The sequence below is a fragment of the Erinaceus europaeus genome, chromosome X (genome assembly GCF_950295315.1).
Source record: "Erinaceus europaeus chromosome X, mEriEur2.1, whole genome shotgun sequence".
In the NCBI taxonomy this organism is placed as follows: domain Eukaryota; kingdom Metazoa; phylum Chordata; class Mammalia; order Eulipotyphla; family Erinaceidae; genus Erinaceus; species Erinaceus europaeus.
This window is the reverse complement of record NC_080185.1, coordinates 128,180,638-128,206,593: the sequence shown is the minus strand read 5'-3', so window position 1 is coordinate 128,206,593 and position 25,956 is coordinate 128,180,638. Positions and strand designations below refer to the sequence as shown.

Below are 25,956 nucleotides of genomic sequence, written 5' to 3'. Positions count from 1 at the left end.
CCGACCATCCATCCATCATCCATCCATCCACCCACCTATCCATCATCCATCCAACCATCCATCCATCATCCATCCATCCATCCATCCACCTATCCATCCGACCATCCATCCATCATCCATCCATCCATCCATCCATCATCCATCCATCCATCATCCATCCATCCATCCACCTATCCATCATCCATCCAACCATCCATCCATCATCCATCCAACCATACATCCATCATCCATCCAACCATACATCCATCATCCATCCATCCATCCATCCACCCACCTATCCATCATCCATCCAACCATCCATCCATCATCCATCCATCCACCTATCCATCCACCTATCCATCCACCTATCCATCCAACCATCCATCCATCATCCATCCATCCATCCATCCATCCACCTATCCATCCACCTATCCATCCAACCATCCATCCATCATCCATCCATCCATCCATCCACCCACCTATCCATCATCCATCCAACCATCCATCCATCATCCATCCAACCATCCATCCATCATCCATCCATCCATCCATCCACCTATCCATCCAACCATCCATCCATCATCCATCCATCCATCCATCCACCCACCTATCCATCATCCATCCAACCATCCATCCATCCATCCACCTATCCATCCAACCATCCAACCATCCATCCATCATCCATCCATCCATCCATCCACCCACCTATCCATCATCCATCCAACCATCCATCCATCATCCATCCATCCACCTATCCATCCACCTATCCATCCACCTATCTATCCAACCATCCATCCATCATCCATCCATCCATCCATCCACCTATCCATCCAACCATCCATCCATCATCCATCCATCCATCCACCTATCCATCCACCTATCCATCCAACCATCCATCCATCATCCATTCATCCATCCATCCACCTATCCATCCATCCACCCACCTATCCATCATCCATCCAACCATCCATCCATTATCCATCCATCCACCTATCCATCCACCTATCCATCCAACCATCCATCCATCATCCATCCATCCATCCATCCACCCACCTATCCATCATCCATCCAACCATCCATCCATCATCCATCCATCCACCTATCCATCCACCCATCCATCCAACCATCCAACCATCCATCCATCATCCATCCAACCATCCATCCATCATCCATCCATCCACCTATCCATCCACCTATCCATCCAACCATCCATCCATCATCCATTCATCCATCCATCCATCATCCATCCAACCATCCATCCATCATCCATCCATCCATCCACCTATCCATCCACCATCCATCCAACCATCCATCCATCATCCATCCATCCATCCATCCACCCACCTATCCATCATCCATCCAACCATCCATCCATCATCCATCCATCCACCTATCCATCCACCTATCCATTCAACCATCCATCCATCATCCATCCACCTATCCATCCACCTATCCATCCAACCATCCATCCATCATCCATTCATCCATCCATCCATCATCCATCCAACCATCCATCCATCATCCATCCATCCATCCACCTATCCATCCACCTATCCATCCAACCATCCATCCATCATCCATCCATCCATCCACCTATCCATCCAACCATCCATCCATCATCCATCCATCCATCCATCCACCTATCCATCCACCTATCCATCCAACCATCCATCCATCATCCATCCATCCATCCATCCACCCACCTATCCATCATCCATCCATCCACCTATCCATCCATCCATCCACCTATCCATCATCCATCCAACCATCCATCCATCATCCATCCAACCATCCATCCATCATCCATCCATCCATCCACCTATCCATCCAACCATCCATCCATCATCCATCCATCCATCCATCCACCTATCCATCCACCTATCCATCCAACCATCCATCCATCATCCATCCATCCATCCATCCACCCACCTATCCATCATCCATCCATCCACCTATCCATCCATCCATCCACCTATCCATCATCCATCCAACCATCCATCCATCATCCATCCAACCATCCATCCATCATCCATCCAACCATACATCCATCATCCATCCATCCATCCATCCACCCACCTATCCATCATCCATCCAACCATCCATCCATCATCCATCCATCCACCTATCCATCCACCTATCCATCCACCTATCCATCCAACCATCCATCCATCATCCATCCATCCATCCATCCATCCACCTATCCATCCACATATCCATCCAACCATCCATCCATCATCCATCCATCCATCCATCCACCCACCTATCCATCATCCATCCAACCATCCATCCATCATCCATCCAACCATCCATCCATCATCCATCCATCCACCTATCCATCCACCTATCCATCCAACCATCCATCCATCATCCATCCATCCATCCACCTATCCATCCAACCATCCATCCATCATCCATCCATCCATCCATCCACCCACCTATCCATCATCCATCCAACCATCCATCCATCCATCCACCTATCCATCCAACCATCCAACCATCCATCCATCATCCATCCATCCATCCATCCACCCACCTATCCATCATCCATCCAAACATCCATCCATCATCCATCCATCCAACCATCCATCCATCATCCATCCATCCACCTATCCATCCATCTATCCATCCACCTATCCATCCAACCATCCATCCATCATCCATCCATCCATCCATCCATCCACCTATCCATCCATCATCCATCCAACCATCTATCCATCATCCATCCATCCATCCACCTATCCATCCACCTATCCATCCAACCATCCATCCATCATCCATTCATCCATCCATCCACCTATCCATCCATCCACCCACCTATCCATCATCCATCCAACCATCCATCCATCATCCATCCATCCACCTATCCATCCATCATCCATCCAACCATCCATCCATCATCCATCCATCCATCCACCTATCCATCCACCTATCCATCCAACCATCCATCCATCATCCATCCATCCATCCATCCACCCACCTATCCATCATCCATCCAACCATCCATCCATCATCCATCTATCCATCCATCCACCCACCTATCCATCATCCATCCAACCATCCATCCATCATCCATCCATCCACCTATCCATCCACCTATCCATCCACCTATCCATCCAACCATCCATCCATCATCCATCCATCCATCCACCTATCCATCCAACCATCCATCCATCATCCATCCATCCATCCATCCACCCACCTATCCATCATCCATCCAACCATCCATCCATCATCCATCCATCCACCTATCCATCCACCTATCCATCCAACCATCCAACCATCCATCCATCATCCATCCAACCATCCATCCATCATCCATCCGTCCACCTATCCATCCACCTATCCATCCAACCATCCATCCATCATCCATTCATCCATCCATCCATCATCCATCCAACCATCCATCCATCATCCATCCATCCATCCACCTATCCATCCACCTATCCATCCAACCATCCATCCATCATCCATCCATCCATCCATCCACCTATCCATCCAACCATCCATCCATCATCCATCCATCCATCCATCCATCCACCTATCCATCCACCTATCCATCCAACCATCCATCCATCATCCATCCATCCATCCATCCACCCACCTATCCATCATCCATCCATCATCCATCCATCCACCTATCCATCCATCCATCCACCTATCCATCATCCATCCAACCATCCATCCATCATCCATCCAACCATACATCCATCATCCATCCATCCATCCATCCACCCACCTATCCATCATCCATCCAACCATCCATCATCCATCCATCCACCTATCCATCCACCTATCCATCCACCTATCCATCCACCTATCCATCCAACCATCCATCCATCATCCATCCATCCATCCATCCATCCACCTATCCATCCACCTATCCATCCAACCATCCATCCATCATCCATCCATCCATCCATCCACCCACCTATCCATCATCCATCCAACCATCCATCCATCATCCATCCAACCATCCATCCATCATCCATCCATCCACCTATCCATCCACCTATCCATCCAACCATCCATCCATCATCCATCCATCCATCCACCTATCCATCCAACCATCCATCCATCATCCATCCATCCGTCCATCCACCCACCTATCCATCATCCATCCAACCATCCATCCATCCATCCACCTATCCATCCAACCATCCAACCATCCATCCATCATCCATCCATCCATCCATCCACCCACCTATCCATCATCCATCCAACCATCCATCCATCATCCATCCATCCACCTATCCATCCACCTATCCATCCACCTATCCATCCAACCATCCATCCATCATCCATCCATCCATCCATCCACCCACCTATCCATCATCCATCCAACCATCCATCCATCATCCATCCACCTATCCATCCACCTATCCATCCACCTATCCATCCAACCATCCATCCATCATCCATCCACCTATCCATCCACCTATCCATCCACCTATCCATCCAACCATCCATCCATCATCCATCCATCCATCCATCCACCCACCTATCCATCATCCATCCAACCATCCATCCATCATCCATCCAACCATCCATCCATCATCCATCCATCCACCTATCCATCCACCTATCCATCCAACCATCCATCCATCATCCATCCATCCATCCACCTATCCATCCAACCATCCATCCATCATCCATCCATCCGTCCATCCACCCACCTATCCATCATCCATCCAACCATCCATCCATCCATCCACCTATCCATCCAACCATCCATCCATCATCCATCCATCCATCCATCCATCCACCCACCTATCCATCATCCATCCAACCATCCATCCATCATCCATCCATCCACCTATCCATCCACCTATCCATCCACCTATCCATCCAACCATCCATCCATCATCCATCCATCCATCCATCCACCCACCTATCCATCATCCATCCAACCATCCATCCATCCATCCATCCATCCACCTATCCATCCACCTATCCATCCAACCATCCATCCATCATCCATTCATCCATCCACCCACCTATCCATCATCCAACCATCCATCCATCATCCATCCATCCATCCATCCACCCACCTATCCATCCATCCATCCAACCATCCATCCATCATCCATCCATCCATCCGTCCATCCCCTCCCTCCGGCTGTGGGATCCCGAGCCCGTCCTCGAACCCGCGTCCCCGCCCGCACGGGGTCTCCCAGGGGCCCTCCCCCCCCCTCCCCCCCGCGGCCCTCAGAGCTGCAGCGACCGGACGGCTCAGTGGTCAGCGCGCAGGGGCCCGACCCGGGGTGAAAGGTCAGCCTGCGAGCACCCAATAATGACGGTTCTGCTCGAGGAATAATAATAATGATGATGATGGTGGTTCTGCTCTAGGAATAACAATAATAACAATAATAATGATGGTTCTGCTCGAGGAATAACAATAATAATGATGATTCTGCTCGAGGAATAACAATAATAATAATGGTTCTGCTCGAGGAATAATAATAATGATGGTTCTGCTCGAGGAATAACAATAATAATAATGGTTCTGCTCGAGGAATAACAATAATAATAATGGTTCTGCTCGAGGAATAACAATAATAATAATGGTTCTGCTCTAGGAATAATAATAATAATGATGGTTCTGCTCTAGAAATAACAATAATAATAATGGTTCTGCTCTAGGAATAATAATAATAATGGTTCTTCTCTAGGAATAATAATAATAATAATAATAATGGTTCTTCTCTAAGAATAAGAATAATAATGGTTCTTCTCTAGGAATAACAATAATAATAATGGTTCTGCTCTAGGAATAATAACAATAATGATGGTTCTTCTCGAGGAATAACAATAATAATAATGGTTCTGCTCTAGGAATAATAATAATAATGGTTCTTCTCTAGGAATAATAATAATAATAATGGTTCTTCTCTAAGAATAAGAATAATAATGGTTCTTCTCTAGGAATAACAATAATAATAATGGTTCTGCTCTAGGAATAATAATAATAATGATGGTTCTGCTCTAGGAATAATAATAATAATGATGGTTCTGCTCTAGGAATAACAATAATAATAATGGTTCTGCTCTAGGAATAACAATAATAATAATGGTTCTGCTCCAGGAATAACAATAATAATGATTCTGCTCTAGGAATAATAATAATAATGGTTCTGCTCTAGGAATAACAATAATAATAATGGTTCTGCTCCAGGAATAACAATAATAATAATGATTCTGCTCTAGGAATAATAATAATAATGGTTCTGCTCTAGGAATAATAATAATGATGGTTCTGCTCTAGAGAAAATAATAATAATAATAATAATGTTTCTGCTCTAGGAAAAAAAATAATAATTCCATCCCCAGCATCAACATCAGCCAGAGCTCAGCAGGGCTCTGGGAAAATAATAATAATAATAATAATAATAATGGTTTTTCTCTAGGGATAATAATAATGATGATTCTGCACTCGGGATAAATAATAGTAATAGGAAGTATAATAATAGTAATCATAATGGTTCTTCTCTAGGGAAAATAATAATAATAATATTAATGGTTCTGCTCTAGGGAAAGATAATAGTAGTGTTTCTGCTCTAAGGAAAACAATAATAATAATAGTAATATTAATAGTAATAATAATCATTCCACCCCCAGCATTCTCAGCAGGGCTCTGGGAAATTTCATAATAATAGTAATAATAGTAATGATGTTTTTTCTCTAGGGGTAATAATAATGGTTCTGCACTAGGGGAAATAATCATAATAATCATAATAATAATGAATTTTGGGTTTTTTTCTTTTTCATCCTGAAATGAAACTTTTCAGCCCATGCCCCACCTCCAGGCTCAGGGCGCTGCTGGTTGACGTCTCTGATTTGAACGAGTCGGATTTTTTAAATGATTTTAATTTAAAATTTTTTTTGATTGTTTTTGCTAGATTTTGAATTTCGACTCTTTAATTTTGAATTTGAGTTTTGATTTCGATTTTGGTCTGCGGGGCCGTGTCTCCGGGTGGCTTGTCCTGCGGTCGTCCGTGAGAAGGTTTCCTCTTTCTTCTCCTGTCTTCCGATTTATTTTTATTGTTTAGACAGAGAGAGAGGGAGAGGGAGAAAGAGAGAGACGGATGGATGGATAGATAGATAGGTGATCAATTGATGGATAGATAAAAGTAATGGATAATATATGAAAGATTTATGAGACAGATAACAGTGACATGACAGATGATAGATAGATAACAGATAATTGATGGATAGATTGATTGAATTGATGGATAGATAATTGATGGATAATGGATAGATAATTGATGGATAATGGATAGATAATTGATGGATAGATTGATTGAATTGATGGATAGATAATTGATGGATAATGGATAGATAATTGATGGATAGATAATTGAATTGATGGATAGATAATTGATGACAGATAATAGATAATTGATTGATAGATGATACGACAGTTAATTGATTGATAGGTAGATAAATAGATGATAGATACATGATAGATAAACAGATGATTGATAGATGATTGATAGGTGATTGATGACTGATTGATAGATACATAGATGAGAGATTGATAGATACATGATTGACAGATGCGTGGTAGATGATTGATAGATGATAGAAGAATTGATTGATAGATACATAGATGATAGACTGATAGATACATGATTGATAATGATAGACAGATGATTGATAGGTGATAGATGATAGACAATTGATTGATAGATACATAGATGATAGATACATGATTGATTGACAGATGCATGATGGATAGATAAATAGATGATTAATTGACAGATGATAGATTGACTGACAGATAATAGATGATACAGAGATGATTGATAGATGGATGATTGATAGATAAATGATAGACAGGTAGATGATTGTTTAGATAGATAGGGGATTGTTTGGATAGATAGATGATTGGATAGATAGATAGATAGATGATTGGATGGATGGATAGATAGACAGACAGACAGACAGACAGACATGATTGTTTGGATGGGTAGATAGATGATTGGATAGATAGATGATTGTTTGGATGGATAGATAGGTAGATAGATAGATGATTGGATGGGTAGATGATAGATGACTGTTTGGATGGATAGAGAGATGATTGTTTAAATAGATAGATGATAGACAGGTAGATGATTGGATGGATAGATAGATGATAGATGATTGTTTGGATGGACAGACTGATAGATGATTAGATAGATAGATAGATAGATAGATAGATAGATAGACAGATGATTGTTTAGATAGACAGACAGACAGGTAGATAGATAGATAGACAGGTAGATGATTGTTTGGATGGATAGATAGATAGATGATTGTTTGGACAGATAGATAGATGGATGATTGTTTGGATAGATAGATGATAGATGATTGTTTGGATGGATAGATAGATGATTAGATAGATGATTGTTTAGATAGATAAATAGATAGATAGATGGATGATTGTTTGGATAGATAGATGATAGATGATTGTTTGAATGGATAGATAGATGATTAGATGATTGTTTAGATAGATAGATAGATGGATGATTGGATAGATACATAGATGACAGATGATTGTTTGGATGGATAGACAGATAGATGATTAGATAGATGGTTGTTTAGATAGATAGACAGACAGACAGGTAGATGACTGGATAGATATATGATAGATAGATGATAGGTAGGTAGATAGATGATTGGATAGACAGATGATTGTTTGGATAGACAGACAGACGACAGATAGATAATTGATAAGATGGATGATAGATCTTTGCAGAGCGCGAACGAGAGGGACGTGAGCCCACAAGAGACCCCCCCCCCACCAAATCCAAATCCCGCACACGACACGGCAACCCCTCCTGACTATTGATTATTGATCGATCGGAGACCAGGAGGAGGCCCGTCCCCGGCGGCCATCCCTCCCTCAGGGCCGGGGCTCCGGGGCCCCGTCCGTCTGTCCGTCCTGGGAGCAGCCGCAGAAGGGGAAGGTCCCACAGCAGGGCTGCAGCCAGGGTCTCCAGAGGATATTGATCAGGGAGAACTGGGCCGGGGCTGGGGTGACCGTCGCCCGGTGGGCCTCCACCGCCCGGGCCAGGCGGGCCAGCACGGCCTGGAAACGCGGCTCGGACCCGGGGCCGAGGGCTCGGGCCTCGGAGGGGTCGCTGGTCAGCTCGAACAGTAGAGGGGGGCTGTGCACGGCCACGCCGGGCCCGGAGCAGGGGCACAGCCCCGAGTCGTGGCAGCCGTCCGAGCCCTCGGGCTGGAACCTGGGCGTCATCAGGTGCATCTTCCACACCAGGCCACCTGCAGGCAGACAGACGGGGGGACGCGTGGACAGACAGCTGCAGCTGTCCTGTAGGTTATGATAGATGTTGCGGAGCAGGAGAATGTGGGAGGGTGGTGTTCGGAGTGGTGGAACGGAACAGAATGGAAATGGAATGGAAATGGAATGGGATGGAATAAATAGAATAGAATGAATAGAATAGAATAGAATAGAATAGAATAGAATAGAATAGAATAGAATAGAACGGAACAGAATAGAATATGATGGAATGAAGTGGAATAGAATGGAAGGATAGGATACGATAGGATAAATAAAATAGAATATGATAGAATGGAATGGAATAAATAGAATAGAATATGATAGAATGAAATGTCATGGGATAAATAGAATAGAATGGAATAAAATAGAATGGAATAGAAGAATAGAATGGAATGGAATGGAATGGAATGGAATGGAATGGAATGGAATAAATAGGATAGAATAGAATAGAATAGAATATGATGGAATGAAGTGGAATAGAATGGAAGGATAGGATACGATAGGATAAATAAAATAGAATATGATAGAATGGAATGGAATAAATAGAATAGAATATGATAGAATGAAATGTCATGGGATAAATAGAATAGAATGTACAGAATAGAATGGAATAAAATAGAATGGAATAGAAGAATAGAATAGAATAGAATAGAATAGAATAGAATAGAATAGAATAGAATAGAATAGAATAGAATAGAATATGATAGGATGTGATAGAACAGAATAGAATGGAATGGATAAAGTAGAATAGAATGAATAGAACAGACTAGAATAGAATATGATGGAATGAAGTGGAATAGAATGGAAGGATAGGATACGATAGGATAAATAAAATAGAATATGATAGAATGGAATGGAATAAGGTTGAAATAAGGAAGGAAATCCCCTCAATGATAATCAATGAATCAGTCAGTCAATCCATCCATCCATCCATCCATCCATCCATCTATCCATCCATCTATCCATCCATCCATTGAAACAGTTGAAATAAGGAAGGAAATCCCCTCAGTGATAATCAATGAATAAGTCAATCAATCCATCCATCCATCCATCCATCCATCCAGAATAGAATAAATAGATAAATAGAATAGAATGAACAGCGTGTGTGAGCGTGTGTGAGCATGTGTGTGAGCGTGTGAGCGTGTGTGAGCGTGTGTGTGTGAACGTATGTGAACGTGTGTGAGCATGTGTGTGAGCGTGTGTGAGCGTGTGTATGAGCATGTGTGAGTGTGTCTGAGTGCGTGTGTGTGAGCATGTGTGAGTGTGTGTGTGAGCATGTGTGTGAGCGTGTGTGAGTGTGTGTGAGCATGTGTGAGTGTGTGTGAATGTATGTGAGCATGTGTGTGTGAGCGTGGGTGTGTGTGCGAGTGTGTGTGAGTGTGTGTGAGTGTGTGTGAGCGTGTGTGTGTGAGCGTGTGTGAGCGTGTGTGTGTGTGAGCGTTGTGAGCGTGTGTGAGCATGTGTGAGCGTGTGTATGAGCATGTGTGTGAGCATGTCTGAGCGTGTCTGAACGCGCATGTGTGTGTGAATGTATGTGAGCATGTGTGTGAGCGTGTGTGTGTGTGAGCGTGCGTGAGTGTGTGTGAGCATGTGTGTGTGTCTGAGCATGTGTGTGAGTGTGTGTGAGTGTGTGTGAGCGCGTGTGAGCGTGTGTGAGCATGTGTGAGCGCATGTATGAGCATGTGTGTGAGCATGTCTGAGCGTGTCTGAACGTGCATGTGTGTGTGTGAATGTATGTGAGCATGTGTGTGAGTGTGTGTGAGTGTGTGTGAGCGTGTGTGAGCGCGTGTGAGTGTATACTCACTTTCTCTCTCGTGCCAGCGAGCCGCGTGCAGAAGGTCCCCGCAGTAGTGGAACATGAACTCGTGAGCTGAGTGCTGAACCTCCCCCTTGAGCAGGGGCAGCAGGCTGTGGCCGTCCATCACCCTGGGGACCGGGCGGGGGCACAGGGCTGGGCATCCTCTCACTGATGCTCCGCCCTCCCCTCCATCCCTCCATCCGCCATCAGCCATATTCATCCATCCGTCGTCCATCCATCATCCACCACCCATATTTATCCATCCATCATCCATTCATCCTCCATCATCCATCCATCACCCATATTTATCCATCCATCATCCATCCATCATCCACCATCCATCCATTTTCCATCCGTCATCCATCCATCACCCATCATTCATCATCCATTATCTATCCATCATCCATCGTCCATTCATCCATCATCCAACAGTCATCCATCATAAATCATCCACCATTCATCCATCATCCATCTATCATCCACCCATCATTTATTATCCATCCATCATCCATCTATCATCCACCCATCATTCATCCATCCATCCATCCATCCATCCATAATCCATCCATCCATTCATCCATCATCCATTCATCATCCATCCATCCATCATCTATCCATCCATCTTCCCTCTTCCATCATCCCCCCATCCTCCCCCCTCCCCCCTCCACCATGCACCGTTCCTCCATCCACCCCTCCTGCCCCCAGGTGAGGGAGAGGCAGGGCACCCACCTGTCCTGGGGCACCCGGCCGCCACCCAGCTCGACCAGCGTGGGGAAGACGTCCATGAGGCTGGTGGGCTCGTGGATGACCAGCCCGGCCTCCAGCTGCCCCGGCCAGCGCACGATCCCGGGGACGCGGATCCCGCCTTCCCAGCCGCCCATCCCCTTGCCACCTGCGGACAGACGGACGGACGGACGCCCCCTGAGCACCTCCAGGGAGCCGCGTGTCCTGTCTACACAGCCAGGGGCCCCCGTGAGCCCCCAGGGCACCGCCATGGACACCCACATTTTGCAAATGGATCGTTGTTGGTGACTCCGTGTTTGTTCTCAGAAGACTTGAGACGCACAGAGATGGCTGTCCATCCATCCATCCATCCGTCCATCCGGCCATCCGGCCATCTGTCCATCCATCTATCCATCTATCCATCTATCCATCCATCCATCCATCCATTGGGAAACAGTTGAAATAAGGAAGGAAATCCCCTCAGTGACAATCAATGAATCAGTCAATCCATCCATCCATCCATTTATCCATCCATCCATTTATCCATCCATCCATCCATCCATTGGGAAACAGTTGAAATAAGGAAGGAAATCCCCTCAGTGATAATCAATGAATCAGTCAATCCATCCATCCATCCATCCATCCATCCATCCATCCATCCATCCATCCACTGGGAAACAGTTGAAATAAGGAAGTAAATCCCCTCAGTGACAATCAATGAATCAGTCAATCCATCCATTCATCCACTGGGAAACAGTTGAAATAAGGAAGGAAATCCCATCAATGATAATCAATGAATCAGTCAATCAATCCATCCATCCATCCATCCATCCATTGGGAAACAGTTGAAATAAGGAAGGAAATCCCCTCAGTGATAATCAATGAATCAGTCAATCCATCCATCCATCTATCCATCCATTGGGAAACAGTTGAAATAAGGAAGGAAATCCCCTCAGTGATAATCAATGAATCAATCCATCCATCCATCCATCTATCCATCCATCCATCCATCCATCCATTGGGAAACAGTTGAAATAAGGAAGGAAATCCCCTCAATGATAATCAATGAATCAGTCAATCCATCCATCCATCCATCCATCCATCCATCCATCCATCCATCCATCCATCTATCCATCCATCCATTGAAACAGTTGAAATAAGGAAGGAAATCCCCTCAGTGATAATCAATGAATAAGTCAATCCATCCATCCATCCATCCATCAAGAAACGATGAAATAAGGAAGTCTCTTCAGGGACAATCAATCAAGTACAAAACAATGAAAGAAAGAAAGGATAGTCTCCCCAGTGACAACCAAACATCCAGTCAATCAATCAATCAATCAATCAGTCAACCAGGCAATCAGTCAGTCAATCCATCAGGAAACAGTGGGAAATGGGAAGAAATTGTCCTCAGTGACAATTGATCGATCAATCAGTCAACCAGGCAATCAGTCAATCAATCCATCAGGAAACAGTGGGAAATGGGAAGAAATTGTCCTCAGTGACAATCGATCGATCAATCAATCAATCAACCAGGAAGTCAATCAATCAATCCATCAGCAAACAGTGGGAAATGGGAAGAAATTGTCCTCAGTGACAATCAATCAGTCATCAACCAACCAATCATCAACAAACCAATCATCAATCAACCAATCCGTGAGGGGGGAAAAAAAGAAAAAGTTTCTTTGAGGATAATCAATGAGTTGTCTATCAGAAAATTAAAAAAGAAAAGACGGAAAAAAAAGGTCTCTGGGACAAGGAGACAGACTCACGGACGCTGGGACTTGAACCTCACGGTCCAACATCTTGGAGCACCAACTCCTCCTCATTCCTTTTTTTAAATTGATTAATTGATTGATTGATTGTCAGTGAGGAGAATTTTCTTTCCTTTTTATTGTTTTATGATGAATTGATTGTCACTAAGGAGACCCTTTTTTCCTTTTTTTTCCCAGAGAGACAGAGACACAGAGAGACCATGTCACAGAGACTGTGCAGAGAGACAGAGAGACCCTGATCACAGAGATGGTCCCGCTAGAGAGACAGAGATTGTGCAGAGAGACACAGAGAGACCTGGAAACGGAGATTGTTCAGAAAGAGACAAGGAGAGACCTAGTCACAGAGATAACAGAGAAACAGAGACACAGAGAGACCCTGGTCACAGAGATCATACAGAGACACAGAGACACAGAGAGACACTGGTCACAGAGATAATAGATACAGAGACACAGAGACCCTGGTCAGAGATCATAGAGATACAGAGACACAGAGACCCTGGTCACAGAGATCATAGAGATACAGAGACACAGAGACCCTGGTCACAGAGATCATAGAGATACAGAGACACAGAGAGACACTGGTCAGAGATCATAGAGATACAGAGACACAAAGAGACACTGGTCACAGAGATAATAGAGATACAGAGACACAGAGACCCTGGTCACAGAGATCATAGAGATACAGAGACACAGAGAGACACTGGTCACAGAGATAATAGAGATACAGAGACACAGAGACCCTGGTCACAGAGATCATAGAGATACAGAGACACAGAGAGACCCCGGTCACAGAGATCAGAGATACAGAGACACAGAGAGACCCTGGTCACAGAGATCATAGAGATACAGAGACACAGAGATACCCTGGTCACAGAGATCATAGAGATACAGAGACACAGAGAGACCCCAGTCACAGAGATCATAGAGATACAGAGATACAGAGAGACCCAGGTCACAGAGATCATAGAGATACAGAGACACAGAGACCCTGGTCACAGAGATCATAGAGATACAGAGACACAGAGAGACCCCGGTCACAGAGATCAGAGATACAGAGACACCGAGAGACCCCAGTCACAGAGATCATAGAGATACAGAGACACAGAGAGACCCCAGTCACAGAGATCATAGAGATACAGAGACACAGAGAGACCCCGGTCACAGAGATCATAGAGATACAGAGACACAGAGAGACCCCGGTCAGAGATCAGAGATACAGAGACACAGAGAGACCCAGCCACAGAGACGTCCGTCCACGGTCTCACCTCTGTAGATGCCATTCCAGCCGCCCAGCCGCCCGTGTTCATCCCTGGCCTCCAGGAAGCCCCCGTGGTCGGAGGTGAAGTAGGTGAAGGTCGTGTTCGTCAGGCCGTTGGCGTCCAGGGCGTTGAGGACGTCACCTTCATGGCGGGTGGGGGTCAGGGGTCATGATGAGGGGGGCACCCATGGGTGCCTCATGGCGCCCGCCTTCCCATCAGGGTGGGGGACCCAGGTGACAGGGTGGGGTCCTCACACACAGCTGCGGCCTGACTAGGACGTCATCCATCCATCCATTCATCAGCCCATCCATCCATCCATCATCCATCCATCTACCCATCCATTCATCAACCCATCCATCCACCCTTCACCCATCCTTCATCCATCCATCCATCCACCCATCCATACATCCTTACATCCATCCATCTACCCACCCATCCATCAGCCATCCATCATCCATCATTCTACCCATCCATCCATCTACCCACCTGTTCATTCAACCACGCATCCATCCATCATCCATCCAGCCTTCATCCATCATCCATCCTTCTTTCCATTCACCCATCCATTCATTTATCCATCTATTGTCCATCCATCATCCATCTATCCATCCATCCATTCCCCATCAACCATCCATCCCCCATAATCCATCTATCCATCCAACATCCATCCTTCCATCCATCATCTATCCACCATCCATCCATCATCCATCCATCAACATATCCATCCATCAACCTATACATCCATCTACCTATACATCCATCCACCCACCCATCATCCATCCATCAACCTATCCATCCACCCATCCATTCATCCATCTATTGTCCATCCATCATCCATCTATCCATCCATCCATCCATTCATCCATCTATTGTCCATCCATCATCCATCTATCCATCCATCCATTCCCCATCAACCATCCATCCCCCATAATCCATCTATCTATCCAACATCCATCCTTCCATCCATCATCCATCCATCCATCACCCATCATCCATCCATCACCCATCATCCATCCATCCATTCCCTATCAACCATCCACCCCCATAATCCACCCATCTATCCATCCAAGATCCATCCATCCACCCACCCATCATCCATCCATCCATCAAGCTATCCATCCATCATCCATCTATCCATCTATCCATTCCCCATCAACCATCCATCCCCCATAATCCATCTATCCATCCAACAGCCATCCTTCCATCCATCATGCATCCATCCATTCATCATCCATCCATCATCCATCATCCATCCATCCATCCACCATCCATCCATCCACCCATCCAACCATCCATTGTTCACCCATCATCCATCATCCACCCATCCATCAACCTATCCATCCATCCACCCATCATCCATCCACTCATCCATCCATCCATCAACATATCCATCCATCCATCAACATATCCATCCATCATCCATCCATCAACCTATCCATCCATCCATCCACATATCCATCCATCCTCCATCCATCAACATATCCATCAACATATCCATCCATCCATCAACCTATCCATCCATCATCCATCCATCCATCAACCTATCCATCCATCATCCATCCATCCATCAACCTATCCATCCATCATCCATCCATCCATCATCCATCCATCAACATATCCATCCATCAACATACCCATCCATCAACATATCCATCCATCAACATATCCATCCATCAACATATCCATCATCCATCTATCCATCAACATATCCATCCATCATCCGTCCATCCATTAACATATCCATCCATCCATCAACATATCCGTCCATCATCCGTCCATCCATTAACATATCCATCCATCCATCCATCAATATATCCATCAATCCATCCATCCAACCATCCATTGTCCACCCATCATCCATCCATTCATCCATCCATCAACATATCCATCCATCCATCAACATATCCATCATCCATCAACATATCCATCCATCCATCAACATATCCATCCATCCATCAACATATCCATCCATCCATCAACATATCCATCCATCCATCAACATATCCATCCATCCATCCATCCCACCATCCATTGTCCACCCATCATCCATCCATTCATCCATCCATCAACATATTTATCCATCATCCATCCATCAACATATCCATCATCCATCAACATATCCATCCATCAACATATCCATCCATCCATCAACATATCCATCCATCCATCAACATATCCATCCATCAACATATCCATCCATCCATCAACATATCCATCCATCCATCCCACCATCCATTGTCCACCCATCATCCATCCATTCATCCATCCATCAACATATTTATCCATCATCCATCCATCAACATATCCATCATCCATCAACATATCCATCCATCCATCAACATATCCATCCATCCATCAACATATCCATCCATCCATCAACATATCCATCCATCCATCAACATATCCATCCATCATCCATCCATCCATCAACATATCCATCCATCCATCCATCCAACCATCCATTGTCCACCCATCATCCATCCATTCATCCATCAAAATATCTATCCATCATCCATCCATCAACATATCCATCCATCCATCAACATATCCATCCATCCATCCATCCATCAACATATCCATCCATCATCCATCCATCACCATATCTATCCATCCATCCACTCATCAACATATCCATCCATCCAACCATCCATTGTCCACCCATCATCCATCCATTCATCCATCCATCAACATATCTATCCACCATCCATCCATCAACATATTCATCATCCATCAACATATCCATCCATCCATCCATCAACATATCCATCCATCCATCCATCCATCAACATATCCATCATCCATCCATCCATCCATCCATCCATCCATCCATCCTCCATCCGCCCCCCATCCATCCGCCCCCATCCATCCCCCGTCCTCCTCCCCCCCGCCCATCCGCCCATCCGTCCCCCCGTCTGTCCGCCCGCCCGTCCGTCCGCAGGACGCACCCACCAGTCCGTCCATCTCCTGGACGCTGTCGCCGTAGCGACCGTGTTGGCTGGAGCCCAGGAAGGGCCCCGCGGTGACGAGCGGCAGGTGGACGTGGGGCAGCGCCAGGAACAGCAGGAAGGGGCGCGAGCGGTGCCTGCGGGGGAGGCGGCTCAACTACCCGGCACCCAGCACCCACACCCGGCACCCAGCACCCACACCCACACCCAGCACCCACACCCACACCCAGCACCCACACCCAGCACCCAGCACCCACACCCAGCACCCAGCACCCACACCCGGCACCCGGCACCCACACCCACACCCAGCACCCACACCCACACCCAGCACCCACACCCAGCACCCAGCACCCACACCCAGCACCCAGCACCCACACCTACACCCAGCACCCACACCCAGCACCCAGCACCCACACCTACACCCAGCACCCACACCCAGCACCCAGCACCCACACCCAGCACCCAGCACCCACACCTACACCCAGCACCCACACCCAGCACCCAGCACCCACACCTACACCCAGCACCCACACCTACACCCAGCACCCACACCTACACCCAGCACCCACACCCAGCACCCAGCACCCACACCTACACCCAGCACCCACACCTACACCCAGCACCCAGCACCCACACCTACACCCAGCACCCACACCTACACCCAGCACCCACACCCAGCACCCAGCACCCACACCTACACCCAGCACCCACACCTACACCCAGCACCCACACCTACACCCAGCACCCACACCTACACCCAGCACCCACACCCAGCACCCAGCACCCACACCTACACCCAGCACCCACACCTACACCCAGCACCCAGCACCCACACCTACACCCAGCACCCACACCTACACCCAGCACCCACACCCAGCACCCAGCACCCACACCTACACCCAGCACCCACACCCAGCACCCAGCACCCACACCTACACCCAGCACCCACACCTACACCCAGCACCCACACCTACACCCAGCACCCACACCCAGCACCCAGCACCCACACCTACACCCAGCACCCACACCTACACCCAGCACCCAGCACCCACACCTACACCCAGCACCCACACCTACACCCAGCACCCACACCCAGCACCCAGCACCCACACCTACACCCAGCACCCACACCTACACCCAGCACCCACACCTACACCCAGCACCCACACCTACACCCAGCACCCACACCTACACCCAGCACCCACACCCAGCACCCAGCACCCACACCTACACCCAGCACCCACACCTACACCCAGCACCCAGCACCCACACCTACACCCAGCACCCACACCTACACCCAGCACCCACACCCAGCACCCAGCACCCACACCTACACCCAGCACCCACACCTACACCCAGCACCCACACCTACACCCAGCACCCACACCTACACCCAGCACCCACACCCAGCACCCAGCACCCACACCTACACCCAGCACCCACACCTACACCCAGCACCCAGCACCCACACCTACACCCAGCACCCACACCTACACCCAGCACCCACACCCAGCACCCAGCACCCACACCTACACCCAGCACCCACACCCAGCACCCAGCACCCACACCTACACCCAGCACCCACACCTACACCCAGCACCCACACCTACACCCAGCACCCACACCCAGCACCCAGCACCCACACCTACACCCAGCACCCACACCTACACCCAGCACCCAGCACCCACACCTACACCCAGCACCCACACCTACACCCAGCACCCACACCCAGCACCCAGCACCCACACCTACACCCAGCACCCACACCTACACCCAGCACCCACACCTACACCCAGCACCCACACCTACACCCAGCACCCACACCCAGCACCCAGCACCCACACCTACACCCAGCACCCACACCTACACCCAGCACCCAGCACCCACACCTACACCCAGCACCCACACCTACACCCAGCACCCACACCCAGCACCCAGCACCCACACCTACACCCAGCACCCACACCCAGCACCCAGCACCCACACCTACACCCAGCACCCACACCCAGCACCCAGCACCCACACCTACACCCAGCACCCACACCCAGCACCCAGCACCCAGCACCCACACCCAGCACCCAGCACCCACACCTACACCCAGCACCCACACCCAGCACCCAGCACCCACACCTACACCCAGCACCCAGCACCCACACCCAGCACCCAGCACCCACACCCAGCACCCAGCACCCACACCTACACCCAGCACCCACACCCAGCACCCAGCACCCACACCTACACCCAGCACCCAGCACCCACACCCAGCACCCAGCACCCACACCCAGCACCCAGCACCCACACCTACACCCAGCACCCAGCACCCAGCACCCACACCTACACCCAGCACCCACACCCAGCACCCAGCACCCACACCTACACCCAGCACCCACACCTACACCCAGCACCCAGCACCCAGCACCCACACCTACACCCAGCACCCACACCCAGCACCCAGCACCCACACCTACACCCAGCACCCAGCACCCAGCGCCCAGCGCCCAGCGCCCAGCACCCAGCACCCACACCCAGCACCCGGCACCCGGCACCCAGCACCCACACCCACACCCAGCACCCAGCACCCAGCACCCACACCCAGCACCCAGCACCCACACCCAGCACCCAGGAACAGCAGGAAGGGGCACGAGCGGTGCCTGCGGGGGGAGGTGGCTCAACCACCCAGCACCCAGCACCCACACCCATGGGAGATGCCCCCAAGCACCCTTGGGAGATGCCCTTGGTCCCCCGCACCCATAGGAGATGCCCCCAAGCACCCTTGGGAGATGTACCCAGCACCCAGCACCCATGGGAGATGCCCCTAGTCCCCAGCACCCATAGGAGATGCCCAGCACCCATGGGAGATGTACCCAGCACCCAGCACCCATGGGAGACGCCCCTAGTCCCCAGCACCCATAGGAGATGCCCCCAAGCACCCATAGGAGATGCCCAGCACCCATGGGAGATGCACCCAGCACCCATGGGAGATGCCCCCAAGCACCCTTGGGAGATGCCCAGCACCCAGAACCCATGGGAGACGCCCCTAGTCCCCAGCACCCATAGGAGATACCCCCAAGCACCCATGGGAGATGTACCCAGCACCCTGCATCCATGGGAGATGCCCCCAAGCACCCATAGGAGATGCCCAGCACCCATGGGAGATGCACCCACCCAGCACCCAGCACCCATGGGAGATGCCCCCAAGCACCCTTGGGAGATGTACCCAGCACCCAGCACCCATGGGAGACGCCCCTAGTCCCCAGCACCCATAGGAGATGCCCCCAAGCACCCATAGGAGATGCCCAGCACCCATGGGAGATGCACCCAGCACCCAGCACCCATGGCAGATGCCCCCAAGCACCCATGGGAGATGTACCCAGCACCCAGCACCCATGGCAGATGCCCCCAAGCACCCATGGGAGATGTACCCAGCACCCATGGGAGACGCCCCAAGCCCCCAGCACCCACGGGTGCCTCTGTCACCTGTGCAGGAAGCTCCTGGCCTCGGCCCCGAGCGCGGGCGTGAGCGTCGGCAGGTCCAGCGGCTGCCCGGCCACCCCGTGGTCCCTCATGACGACGCAGTTCCAGCGCCGGACGAGCCCGAAGGTGCAGACCCAGGCGCCCAGGAGGAGGCCGCCCAGCACCGCGGGCAGCTCCCAACCCAAGGGCGGCCGCCCGCGGACACCCAGCAGCGCCAAGGCCGCGGCCGCCAGGCCCAGCACCCACACAGCACCCAGCCCCCGGGCCCGCAGCCCCCGGTCCAGCTCGGGGGGGCCCGCCGGGTCGCAGTCGCCCAGCAGGGTGAAGGGCAGCCCGTAGAAGCTCTCGAACCCGTGCCGGAGCGGGTGGTGGCAGTGGTCGTCCCGGGTCTCGCAGCTCACGCCCAGGTGCCACTTGCCTGCGGGGACAGACGGACGGGGACGGGACAACCCGGGCGCCACATGTCAGGGCCGCCGGGCGACCGGGGAGGCTCCTTCTCTCTCTCTCTCTCTCTCTCTCTCTCTCTCTCTCTCTCTCGATGCTGAACAATCATGCTGACAGCAACAGCGACGGCAGTAATCATAAAGGTCGTCTGGAACAGCTGGAGGGGGGCGCAGAGCGTGAGGACCCGGGTTCGAGCCCTCGGCCCCCACCTGCAGGGGGAGGAAGCTGGGCGAGCGGTGGAGCGGGGCTGCGGGGGTCTCTCTGTCTGTCTGTCTGTCTGTTTCTCTCTCTCTCTCTCCAATAAATGAATGAAAAGGGACAACACTGAAAAAGAAAGGGAGGGAGGGAGGAGTAAAGAAAAAAGAAGAGGAAAGAGAGAAAGAAAGAAAGAAGAAAGGAGAGGAGGGGACGAAAGGGGGAAACAATAAATGGGAAGGGAAGAGAGAGAGAGAGAGAGAGAGAGAGAGAAGAAGGGGAAGGGGAAGGAAGGAAGGAAGGAAAGACACATGGAAAGAAGGGATGAAGATAAAATGGAGGTGGGTGGGAGAGAAAACAGAGACGAGAGAAAAGAAGGGAAAGGAAGAACGGGAAAGAAAGAAAAGGGATGAGAAGGAAACGGGGAAAAAGGGAGGAGGAGAAGAAGGGATCAGAGACAGAGAGACAGAGAGACAGTCAGGGAGACAGAGACAGAGAGACAGAGAGAGACAGAGTGAGAGATACAGAGACAGAGTCAGAGAGAGACGGAATCAGAGACAGAGAGACAGAGAGAGACAGTCAGAGATACAGAGAGAGATAGAGACAGAGTGAGAGATACAGAGACAGAGTCAAAGACAGAGACAGAATCAGAGACAGAGAGACAGTGAGAGATACAGAGACAGAGTCAAAAAGAGAGATGGAATCAGAGACAGAGAGATAGACAGAGTCAGAGAGAGAGAGAATCAGAGACAGAGAGACAGTCAGAGATACAGAGACAGAGAGAGATAGAGACAGAGTGAGAGAGACAGAGACAGAGTCAAAGACAGAGACGGAATCAGAGACAGAGAGAGACAGTCAGAGATACAGAGAGAGAGATACAGAGACACAGTCAAAAAGAGAGATGGAATCAGAGACAGAGAGATAGAGAGACAGAGTCAGAGAGACAGAATCAGAGACAGAGAGACAGAGAGAGACAGAGTCATAGATACAGAGACAGAGTGATAGAGACAGAGTGAGAGATACAGAGTCAAAGACAGAGATGGAATCAGAGACAGAGAGATAGAGAGACAGAGTCAGAGATACAGAGAGAGAGCGATAGAGACAGAGTGAGAGAGACAGAGTCAAAGACAGAGACGGAATCAGAGACAGAGAGGCAGAGAGACAGAGTCAGAGACAGAGAGACAGTCAGAGATACAGAGAGAGAGATAGAGACAGAGTGAGAGATACAGAGACAGAGTCAAAGACAGAGATGGAATCAGAGACAGAGAGACACAGAGTCAGAGATACAGAGACACAGTCAAAAAGAGAGATGGAATCAGAGACAGAGAGATAGAGAGACAGAGTCAGAGAGAGACAGAATCAGAGACAGAGAGAGAGAGACAGAGTCAGAGATACAGAGACAGAGTGATAGAGACAGAGTGAGAGATACAGAGACAGAGTCAAAGACAGAGATGGAATCAGAGACAGAGAGATAGAGAGACAGAGTCAGAGATACAGAGACAGAGAGCGATAGAGACAGAGTGAGAGATACAGAGACAGAGTCAAAGACAGAGATGGAATCAGAGACAGAGAGACAGAGAGACAGTAAGAGATACAGAGACAGAGTCAAAGACAGAGACAGAATCAGAGACAGAGAGAGACAGTCAGAGAGACAGAGACAGAGAGAGACAGAGTGAGAGATACAGAGACAGAGTCAAAGACAGAGATGGAATCAGAGACAGAGACAGAGAGAGACAGTCAGAGACAGAGACAGAGAGCGATAGAGACAGAGTGAGAGAGACAGAGACAGAGTCAAAGACAGAGATGGAATCAGAGACAGAGACAGTCAGAGATACAGAGAGACAGAGATGGAATCAGAAACAAAGAGATAGAGATAGACAGAGATACAGAGACAGAGTCAAAGACAGAGACAGAGTCAGAGACAGAGACAGTCAGACAATCAGAGACAGAGAGACAGAGAGAGACAGAGTCAGAGATACAGAGACAGAGATGGAATCAGAGACAGAGTCAGAGACAGTCAGAGAGACAGAGACAGAGTCAAAGACAGAGACAGAAAGAGACAGAGTCAGAGAGACAGAGAGACAGAGTCAAAGACAGAGACAGGACCAGAGACAGAGATACAGAGAGATGGAATCAGAGACAGAGAGAGACAGAGTCAGAGATAGAGTGAGAGATACAGAGACAGTCAAAAAGAGATATGGAATCAGAGACAGAGAGTCAGAGATACAGAGTCAGAGATACAGAGACAGTCAAAAAGAGAGATGGAATCAGAGACAGAGAGATAGAGAGACAGAGTCAGAAATAGAAACAGAGTCAAAGACAGAGACAGAATCAGAGACAGGGATAGAGTCAGAGATACAGAGACAGAGATGGAATAAGAGACAGAGACAGAGATAGACAGTCAGAGAGACAGAGTCAAAGACAGAGACAGAATCAGAGACAGAGTCAGAGATACAGAGACAAAGATGGAATCAGAGACAGATAGACAGATAGAGATAGACAGAGATACAGAGACAGAGTCAGAGAGACAGAATCAGAGACAGAGTCAGAGATACAGAATCAGAGACAGAGTCAGAGACAAAGAGACAGAGATACAGAGACAGAGATGGAATCAGAGACAGAGATACAGATAGAGATAGACAGAGATACAGAGACAGAGTCAAAGACAGAGACAGAATCAGAGACAGAGACAGATACAGAGACAGTCAAAGACAGAATCAGAGACAGAGAGAGACAGAATCAGAGACAGAGAGACAGAGAGAGACAGAGTCAGAGATACAGAGACAGAGATGAAATCAGAGACAGAGACAGATAGAGATAGACAGATACAGAGACAGAGTCAGAGAGACAGAATCAGAGACAGAGACAGAGTCAGAGACAAAGAGACAGAGATACAGAGACAGAGATACAGAGACAGAGATGGAATCAGAGACAGAGATAGACAGAGATACAGAGACAGAGTCAAAGACAGAGACAGAATCAGAGACAGAGAGAGACAGAGATGGAATCAGAAACAGAGAGACAGAGACAGTCAAAGACAGAGACAGAGTCAGAGATACAGAGACAGAGATGGAATCAGAGACAGATAGAGACAGTCAGAGAGACAGAGTCAAAGACAGAGACGGAATCAGAGACAGAGAGACAGAGAGAGACAGAGTCAGAGATACAGAGACAGAGATGGAATCAGAGACAGAGAGACAGATAGAGATAGACAGAGATACAGAGACAGAGTCAGAGAGACAGAATCAGAGACAGAGTCAGAGACAAAGAGACAGAGAGAGACAGAATCAGAGATACAGAGACAGAGTCAAAGACAGAGACAGAATCAGAGACAGAGAGAGACAGAGATGGAATCAGAAACAGAGAGACAGAGACGGTCAAAGACAGAGACAGAGTCAGAGATAGAGAGACAGAGATGGAATCAGAGACAGATAGAGACAGTCAGAGAGACAGAGTCAAAGACAGAGACGGAATCAGAGACAGAGAGACAGAGTCAGAGATGGAGAGAGATAACCCAGCCCCCCCAAAAAAGCTTCCTTCAATGCAACGGAGGCCAGGCTTGAACCCGGGTCACACACACACACACACACAGGGCAAGGCAGCGCCCATTCCCGGGAAGATATCTCGAGATTATCTATAGATTATCTATAGGTAATAGAGAGATATCTCTATCCCGAGAGATCATTTTTTTTGGGGGGGTGGAGGAGAAGAGGGAACAGTCCCAGAGATTTTGGGGGGGAAGCTGTGAAGGGCTCCCCACCCCCGACGGCATTTGTTTTCCTTCTGCCTCTGTGGAATATTAGTCTGCCGCGAAAAAGGTGAAGGGGATGATCAAAGACCCCCCCCCCCAGGAACGGAGGATTTTTTTCTTTTCAAAAAACAACCCCAAAGTAACCCCCACGCCCACCTACCGATGATGCCGGTGGCGTAACCACGTTCCTTCAGGACCTGGGCAAAGGTGGTCTCGTTGGGGGGCAGCCCCCCAGAACCCGCGTTCCACTGCAGGGCCCGGTACCCGCCGCCAACGGCATCCATGCCTGGGGCGTGGGGGAGGAAGGGGTCAAACGGTTATGGCAGAATCGGA

The 25,956-nt window shown here is 48.8% G+C and overlaps 1 protein-coding gene across 1 annotated transcript in view; it reads right to left on the bottom strand.

Annotated features, from left to right (window-relative positions):
* Nucleotides 1-8,607: 8,607 nt before the first annotated feature.
* LOC103127486 (arylsulfatase D-like) overlaps nucleotides 8,608-25,956 on the bottom strand; it is a 39,231-nt gene continuing 21,882 nt past the window's right edge. Inside the window, exons 4-10 of the mRNA XM_060182698.1 lie at nucleotides 25,784-25,909; nucleotides 21,237-21,651; nucleotides 17,760-17,896; nucleotides 14,821-14,955; nucleotides 11,787-11,949; nucleotides 11,064-11,185; nucleotides 8,608-9,240 (exon numbers count right to left, since the gene is read on the bottom strand). Coding sequence (XP_060038681.1) covers nucleotides 8,861-9,240; nucleotides 11,064-11,185; nucleotides 11,787-11,949; nucleotides 14,821-14,955; nucleotides 17,760-17,896; nucleotides 21,237-21,651; nucleotides 25,784-25,909 — 1,478 coding nt within the window. The 3' untranslated portion in view covers nucleotides 8,608-8,860. The remainder of the gene's footprint in view (nucleotides 9,241-11,063; nucleotides 11,186-11,786; nucleotides 11,950-14,820; nucleotides 14,956-17,759; nucleotides 17,897-21,236; nucleotides 21,652-25,783; nucleotides 25,910-25,956) is intronic.